The 8,112-nt window shown below is 52.7% G+C and overlaps 1 protein-coding gene and 1 long non-coding RNA gene across 3 annotated transcripts; one reads left to right on the top strand and one right to left on the bottom strand.

Annotated features, from left to right (window-relative positions):
- The first annotated feature begins 1,532 nt into the window (after positions 1 to 1,532).
- WDR74 (WD repeat domain 74) lies at positions 1,533 to 7,944 on the top strand. Its single transcript, XM_019414726.2, has 12 exons — positions 1,533 to 1,664; positions 1,753 to 1,859; positions 1,950 to 2,071; positions 3,477 to 3,552; positions 4,342 to 4,488; positions 4,629 to 4,730; positions 5,938 to 6,038; positions 6,126 to 6,181; positions 6,512 to 6,657; positions 6,741 to 6,797; positions 7,099 to 7,558; positions 7,683 to 7,944. The coding sequence occupies exons 1-11, from the start codon at positions 1,601 to 1,603 to the stop codon at positions 7,276 to 7,278; spliced, it is 1,158 nt and encodes a 385-aa protein (XP_019270271.2). The 5' UTR covers positions 1,533 to 1,600; the 3' UTR covers positions 7,279 to 7,558; positions 7,683 to 7,944.
- LOC109246614 (uncharacterized) lies at positions 4,900 to 8,055 on the bottom strand. 2 transcript variants are annotated; one of them, XR_002071415.2, is made up of 3 exons: positions 7,946 to 8,055; positions 6,108 to 6,371; positions 4,900 to 5,990 (listed from the first exon to the last, which is right to left on the bottom strand). It is a non-coding gene; the product is annotated as an uncharacterized LOC109246614 (long non-coding RNA). The 2 variants fall into 2 exon arrangements; XR_008421112.1 differs by lacking the exon at positions 7,946 to 8,055 and adding an exon at positions 7,334 to 7,412.
- Between the last annotated feature and the right edge of the window lie 57 nt (positions 8,056 to 8,112).

An 8,112-nucleotide genomic window follows, 5' to 3' on the forward strand; every position in this document is an offset into this window, starting at 1 on the left:
GGGCTTCCCTTCTCCCCCCACGCCCCCCTACCCCCCCCCCCCCGTGGGCTCCGCGCTGACAACTCAGAAATTGGAGTCTTTTTTGGGTTCTGTGTCTTTCCTGCCAGCCGTGCTCTGTGAAGTGTACTAACGTTAATAAGAATAATATATTGCTCAGCGGGGAGCGTTCTGATACAAGCTAGTAAAGTAATTTGAGAATAATCCCCGTTGTTTCTTACTCTGCGTGCAGAAATTGTTTTCCTGGTATGTTTAGGATGTGCTTCTCCCCAAGGCAGTTTCTATTTGCTAAAATAACTTTCTCGGTCTGGGAGCTGGAGTAGCAACTTTTTTTTTCTCTTGCACTTTTAAAAAATGCTTTCTTTAAAGGGTTCAAAAACGATTTGCAGGGTTTGGGAGCGTGCGGAGTTTGGTTCTGCTTAGCTCTGTTTTATCCTGGATTAGAAAGGGGAACTCCCAGGGGGCCGGCCCAGCCCAGCCTAGCCTAAACCCCAGGTGTATCCCCGAGTTTACAATGAGAGGAAACCGCCCACCAACAAAGGAGACGTCTCACAAAATAAAGGAGTAATTTAAAGACAGACTTTTAAGGTTAAGGTGGAGTTTAGATTTGATTTAATGTTGTGATAGGTTCAATACAAACTAGGACTGTGGAGGGAAGACAAAGGGGTCAATATCCAGTGTACCCTGTGAAATAGACATCGTGCTTGTTACCTTGGTAATAACGTTTACATAAGTGTGGAATGTTGTGCTCAGAACCCTCATTCACAGCTCTGCAGCTGAGCTGGAAATCGTGGCTGCTTCTCTGTGAGGCCTTGTGCAGGCAAGAGTGCGATGCTTTATTTCTTACTGATAAAATTTTAAACGGGCAAATTTCTGGTAGTCTAATCTCAGAGAACAAAATCTCTGTAATAAAATTGTAGTCATTCACAGGAAGGGTGGTTACATTTATGCAGCAGCAGCTTGTACCTGGGAGAAATACTGTTAATTTTGCAGTTTTATTCTCAGTTGGAGCTGATGTTTTTTACCATCACCAAACCTCAATGCGAGGAAATAAAAACGACGCGGCTACCTTCACTTTCTAGGTTTCTATTTTAAGATCATCGGTCTCATTTTCCTCATCCTTCGTCGGTTTGTGGCTTTTACGCTCGAGGTTGAAGCCATTGCGCCTCAGTGATTTTTTTTTTTTCCCCCCTAAGGTGTGCTCGTCTTTCTTGTCTTGTACAGAAAACATATTACACGATGCTTTGGAGCAGGGAGGCGCCTTCCACTCCAAGTACACAACTGTCAAGTTACTCTCCAGATCTCCACAAGCACCTCCAGAGTTCGTAAAGCAAAACCAGCTGCAGAAGGCAGGGGACCAGGGGATCTTTACTCTTCTCTTTTTTAAGTTTGTATTTATTTAAGTGATCGCTACACCCATCGTGGGGCTTTAGAACTTACGAGCCGGAGATCAAAAGTCACGAACTCCTTCCACCCAGCCAGCCAAGCGCCCTTCTTCCGGCTTTTTAAACTGCAAGAGGCAGCGTTCATCCGGATCAAACGCGGCGCGCTGGTGACGCAACGCTGCGCCGGAAGTGCGAGCCGTGGGCTGCTGGGTTCCGTTATGGCGGCTGCTGGGGCACGCTGGAACCATGTGTGGGTGGGCACCGAGACCGGGATCCTGAAAGGTGGGTGGCCGGGCCCAACATCGGGAAGTGGGGGGGGGGGGTGTCCCTCGCTCGCGACCCCGGCGCGACTGACGCCCGCCTCCCGCAGGGGTGAACCTTCAGCGCAAACAGGCGGCGAACTTCACGGCGGCAGGACAGCCGCGGCGCGAGGAGGCGGTGAGCGCCCTGTGCTGGGGCGCGGGCGGCGAGACTCAGGTGAGCGGCCGCTGGTCGGTCCCGAGCTGGGGGGGATCTACGGTGCGGCAGCCTCGCTCTGGTCGCCATCCTGCCCTCCTCTGCCCGCAGATCCTGATGGGTTGCGCCGACAAAACAGTGAGGTACTTCAGCACCGAGGAGGGCAGATTCCAGGGCCACAAGCACTGCCCCGGCGGGGAGGGCACGTTCCGAGGCCTCGCCCAGGTCGACGGGTAAGACCGAGCCCCTCGCTGAACGCTCAGGTCGTAAGGACAGCGTGGAGGCTCTCGCGGGACTGCCGAATAATGGGCAATCAACCCTTAGGGACCCCAGCCTGGGCTGAGTGACAGGCCAGGTGCTATTGAACACCTGCTTATTAATAGGCATTGGACGAAATGCAAAGGCTTGCAGGCGAACCAGACACGTGCAGTACCTGCCTTCATGAGTTTGCATCAAGGGTATTTTTCCTGGCTCCATAGCTTTTTGGATGACCCTGAGCAGGTCACTGCATAGTTTAGAGTATGTTTGAAAATGGAGACTAACCACCACCAACGATACGGTGAAGTTCCCAAAGGAAAGGATAGGGAAGGGTTAGTGGTTAAGTAACTGGGGGTAGCTTTCTTCCAAAGAGGGAGAAGGCTGTGAACAGGCTGTGTGGGTTTGGTGGTGTTCTGACAACTGACTAGTCGAAGTGCCTGTGTAGGTGAGTCACTTGAATTGGGCCATGAAGGATGGGTAGAATTTTGACAGGAGGAGAAAGGAGTAAGCGCGTTTCAGAAAGAGACTGCTGCCTGGGCTGAGGCCAAGGATTGGTGTCAGGCTACATGGTAATTTCAGGCAAGGTAAACAGTATTTGGGGGTGGAAACCGAGGGCGCATTTTAGTACAAGATGGGCAAGGTAGGTAGTGATTAAATGTGAAGGCCTTTCAGCGTCAGACTGAGAGATTTGCACTTACGATTTTGCAGGTGGTTTTGAGCGAGGAGGGGTGTGGAGAATGGGTTGGAAAGAGTGGTTGAGAACCTCTTGCCAAAGCCCAGGCAAGCACCACCACAGCCTGAACCGAGGCGGGGAGGGTGGGCAGATGTGAAAAAGAACATAGGCTCGGGCTTTACACAGATCCTGGGGGAGGCTTGCTTGGGCTTCATGGGAGGGGGTGTGTGTTTTAGGGAGAGATTGACATTTAGTGTCTGGAATGCCAAACAGGGAACTTGAGAGAAGAAGCTAGTGTTTGACTTTGGCCAGACCCGAACGTGAGACCAGTCCCACCTCAGCTCTTTCAGAGCTACTGATCCTGACCCCTGGTGACCCACCCAAGGTTCAGAAAAACCGGCAGGGCCGGCTGCCCCCAGATAATAGCAAAGGCACTCTGCTTTGGAGTATCACACACTTGACTTTCCAGCTCTGGTTCTGACATTTAGAGCTGTGTGGGCAAATCTTTTTACACTTCTCAGAGCTTGAGTTTCCTCACTTACAAAACTGAGAAACCATCCCCCGTTGAGGATATTAAATAACAAACATGGGAGGAGGGAGTCTAGTTAATGTGAATCCGGGGGTGGGTTGACTAGGGCCCAGAGAACACTTTCATACTTACTTACTTTTTGTTGTTGTTGTTTACTCTAACCTCCCTCTGCCCACAGCACCCTCATCACATGTGTGGATTCTGGGACTGTCCGGGTCTGGCGTAACAATGACAAGGAAGCATCCTCTGACCCAGTAAGGCTCCCCTGCCCTGCCAGTGATGGGGAAGATGAGGGCCCGGGTAGGAACCGAGGGAGGGCTTTGGGGGAAGAGGGTTTTTTGTTTGTTTGTTTCTTTGTTTTGTTTTGTTGTTGTTTTTTAATTTACATCCAAATTAGTTAGCATATAGTGCAACAATGATTTCAGGAGTAGATTCCTTAGTGCCCCTGACCCATTTAGCCCATCCCCTCCTCCCACAACCCCTCCAGTAACCCTCAGTTTGTTCTCCATATTTATGAGTCTCTTCTGTTTTGTCCCCCTCCCTGCTTTTATATTATTTTTGTTTCCCTTCCCTGATGTTCATCTGTTTTGTCTCGTAAAGTCCTCATATGAGTGAAGTCATATGATATTTCTCTTTGACTAATTTCACTTAGCATAATACCCTCCAGTTCCATCCACGTCGTTGCCAACGGCAAGATTTCATTCTTTTTGATTGCCGAGTAATACTCTATTGTATCTATCTATCTATACCACATCTTCTTTACCCGTTCATCCATCGATGGACATTTGGGTTCTTTCCATACCTTGGCTATTGTTGATAGTGCTGCTATAAACATTGGGGTGCATGTGCCCCTTTGAAACAGCACACCTGTATCCCTTGGATAAATACCTAGCAGTGCAATTGCTGGGTCGTAGGGTAGTTCTATTTTTAGTTTTTTGAGGAACCTTCATACTGTTTTCCAGAGTGGCTGCACCAGCTTGCATTCCCATGGGGGAATAGGATTAAGGACTCCGGAACTGACTCTCATCTCCTGTCTCTTTCAGCTCCTGGAGCTGAGTGTGGGTCCTGGGGTGTGCAGGATGCGCCAAGACCCAGCACGCCCGCACGTGGTTGCCACGGGTGGGAAAGAGAATGCTTTGAAGGTGTGGGACCTACAGGGGTCGGAGGAGCCTGTGTTCCGGGCCAAGAATGTGAGTGACAGTGGTGGGAGGGGCTGGGGCTGAGGTTCAAGGAGGCTGAGGCCACTGAGTTGGGGGATGATGATGAAGAGCTGAAGGACAGGGCCTATGAGCCCTCCTGCAACCTGTCCCCCATCTATCCACCCCACCAGGTACGGAACGACTGGCTCGACCTGCGGGTTCCCATCTGGGATCAAGATATACAGTTCCTTCCTGAATCTCAGAAGCTTGTCACCTGCACAGGGTACCATCAGGTGAGGTACTACCCCACCTCTACCTCCTCCGGGGCTTAAGCAGCCTCCTAGAGAAACAACGAAACAACCTGCCTGTTGGGACAGGCCGACGCTTCATCCTCTGTCTCTGAGCTCCCAGAGGGAGCATTCCCCCCCACTCCCCGGCCCCCCGGCCATCCCAGCCCCATGGCTGAGCCAGAGACCTTCTGGTACATTGTAGGATGAGTTTTCTGAACCGTGACCCTTCCTTCGCTTCCAATGTGGAAAGGAGAAGAGAAGAAGGGAGAATTCTGCTTCTTTCACAGTAGAATCCCACGGTCCAGGTGTCATGAGAGGACACTGGGTTGGGTGTCAGGGGAACTGGGTTCTGGTCTTGATGCAGCCTCTGATTTGCTTTGGGACCCAGGCCTGACCCACTCCTCTGCATCCTCGGCTCCTTGGCTTTTTTTTTTTTTTTTTTTTTTTTTTTATGTTTTCATTTATTTTTGAGACAGAGAGAGACAGAGCATGAGCAGGGGAGGGGCAGAGAGAGAGGGAGACACAGAATCTGAAGCAGGCTCCAGGCTCCGAGCTGTCAGCACAGAGCCCGACGCAGGGCTCGAACTCAAGGACCGCGAGATTGTGACCTGAGCCAAAGTCTGACGCTCAACCGACTGAGCCATCCAGGCGCCCCCTCAGCTCAGCTTTATAGGAGGGAGGGAGGGAGGGCAGGTGGGCCCGACTGGGGATCTTTACAGCTGGCCTCATTTGAAGTCCTAAGACCCTGGCAGGACTGGGTCCCTGTGTTTGTCCCATTTGCTTTGCTCCTGCATACTGAAATCTGATCTTGGGGATATGTCGCTGTTCAAAACACTGTGAGGGCTTACTCTCTCCTCTGTTGCTCAGGCTAAATTTCCCTGCCTGAAATTCAGTACTCTCTGAAAATTGGACTGGCTTGCCTTTTCATGCCAAGATGGGAGTATGGAGGGGTGGAATGCCCACACATGCGGACCCTGGAAATGCTGTCACCCCCCCTAACCTGGGGGACCTCTCTCCCTAAGCAGATCTCCTCTGCCCACTCTTCCCTAACACTCAGAGCAAGAGGGGGGTACGTTTCAGATGAGAAAGTTTCTCTAAGAGTGGGTCATAAGTAAGAAAGCAGTGTATGAAGGAGGGAGTGAAGATACGGACAACCCAGGGACGGCTATGTGGCGTGAGGGTGCTCTCGTGATGCTTCGGTGTTCTCCAGGTCCGTGTCTACGATCCAGCCTCTCCCCAGCGTCGGCCAGTCCTAGAGGCCACCTATGGAGAGTATCCACTTACGGCCATGACCCTCACTCCCGGGGGCAAGTAAGTGTTGAGAGGATACAGAGTGGGGCTTGGAGAGGACTCTAGGAGGCTCCTGCTGACCCCACCCACCTCTGGTCTCCTCCTTAGTTCAGTGATCGTGGGCAACACTCATGGGCAGCTGGCAGAAATTGACCTTCGGCAAGGTGAGTGGACTAGGGAGCCTTGCAGGAGGGGAAGAGGTGGGAGGAAGGACAAGATTCCCTCTGAGGGGGTACAGTGGCATGGTGGAGCCCTCATTCAGGTGCCGATTGCCTGGGTTCAAATCCTGGTTCACCAGAAGCTGTAGGGTCTCGGACAAATTACTTCAGTTCTCTGTGACATTAGCTCCTTCACCTGTAAAATGGAGATATTAATGACAACTCCTGTCCCCACCTTATGTTGAGGTATAAATATTGAAACATAAAGCGACTTGAAACGGTAAACAATGGTTGTTGGCTGGCCGGCTAGTGCTGATGCCTCCCCTCCTCCTCCAGGGCGCCTACTGGGCTGTCTGAAGGGGCTGGCAGGCAGTGTCCGAGGATTACAGTGCCACCCTTCAAAGCCCCTACTAGCCTCCTGTGGCTTGGACAGAGTCTTGAGGGTGCACAGGATCCGGAATCCACGGGGTCTAGAGCATAAGGTGAGAGCTGGCTGCCTTGTGTGCCCCAAGCCACGTTTCCGTTTCAGTGTCCCTAGCTCCTTATGGCCCCTCTTGTTTTGCAGGTTTATCTCAAGTCTCAACTGAACTGCCTCCTCCTGTCAGGCAGGGATGACTGGGAGGTAAGCAGCTGGGTCTTGGAATGTGGGAGCAAGGGCACAGATGTGAGCACTTCCCCATGGAGAGAAAAAAGAAACAGCTGGAACACAGCCAGAACTGTCTGCCTGTCAGCCAAGTTACTTAAGTTCTCTGAGGGGGGTTAACAGTTACAATCCTGGCAGGGCTACTGCAAAGGGCCACATAGGAGCATGGATGGGCATAGTGTCCGGGAGCAGGAAATGAAAGTGCTTTCCCAACTAGATCCTCCTTCCCCGGGCCTCTGTTACTGTGCCCCTGATTCCTAAGTTTTCTCCCACTCACCAGGATCAGCCCCAAGAGCCTCAAGAGCCCAAAAAGGCGGCCCTAGAAGATACAGAGACAGATGAACTTTGGGCCTCCTTGGAGGCAGCCGCCAAGCGGAAGCTCCCTGATTTGGAGCAGACCCAAGGGGCTCCCCAAACCAGACGGAGAAAAAAGCAGCGGCCTGGATCCACCAGCACCTGAAGAGCCTGTGCTCACTTTGTAAATAAACTTTGTAAATAAACAGTTTAACACCCACCATGACCCTGAGCCTTTTGTGATGGGAGAATGGAAAGAGGACTGGCTGCTCCCAGCGCTGGTGCAGCGGGATAGCTGATGTCACAAAAGCCAGGTGCGGAGCCCGGTGGGCTGGCGTGGGTGGCACGGAGTTCGGGGCCGCTCGGGACCATGGGCTGCTGCCAAGACAAGGACTTTCAGACCTCCGATGAGCAGGCTAAGGAGACTGATTCGGAGGAAGTCGAAGGTGAGACCCAAGACACACTAGCGGGACCCAGGGAGCGGGAGAAGGGGCTGCGCCGAAGGGGATTGCCCGGGAGGTTGGACCGGGGAGGGTAGAGCAGAGCTCAGTGGCCTCGTCATCCCCGCAGGCACCGAAGAGGTCGATATGGACTCGCCGGACCAAAAGACTCTCAAGTCGAACGAAAGCCTTCTGATCACCGTGCTGTGGCGGCGGCTATCCCTGTGCAGCCGTCGGGGCTCTCGTTCAAACAAGAGGCAGTCAGTCCAGAGTCAAAAGCATGCGTTACAGCAGAGCAAGCGGGAGGGGATCCTGGAGGAGCCGGAGAAGGGGTGACCCCAACCTGCTCTCAATCTGCCCCAGCCTCCGGAGAATAAAGTTTCTAACGTGTACCTTTCCTATCTTGCTTGTCTCCGCTGCCCGCTCTGGGCGCACTGGACACCGCCGGGGCTCTTTAAGGCCCCTCCCCTGAGGCTGGCCCAGCCCCCTGGGCCCCAGCTCTGGTTCCTCGGGGCGGGGTCACAGGCGGCGTAGCCAATGGGAGGGCGGAGTTGCTCTTG

This window comes from Panthera pardus, unplaced genomic scaffold, assembly GCF_024362965.1.
Source record: "Panthera pardus isolate Hobbes unplaced genomic scaffold, ASM2436296v1 HiC_scaffold_12, whole genome shotgun sequence".
Taxonomy (NCBI): domain Eukaryota; kingdom Metazoa; phylum Chordata; class Mammalia; order Carnivora; family Felidae; genus Panthera; species Panthera pardus.

Excerpts from the sequence above, each read along its gene's own strand:
- WDR74 (XM_019414726.2), top strand. The coding sequence starts at position 1,601 with ATGGCGGCTGCTGGGGCACGCTGGAACCATGTGTGGGTGGGCACCGAG. Across the intron at positions 2,072-3,476 it reads GGCCTCGCCCAGGTCGACGG|CACCCTCATCACATGTGTGG; the intron begins GTAAGACCGAGC and ends CTCTGCCCACAG. Across the intron at positions 6,658-6,740 it reads CACGGGGTCTAGAGCATAAG|GTTTATCTCAAGTCTCAACT; the intron begins GTGAGAGCTGGC and ends CTTGTTTTGCAG.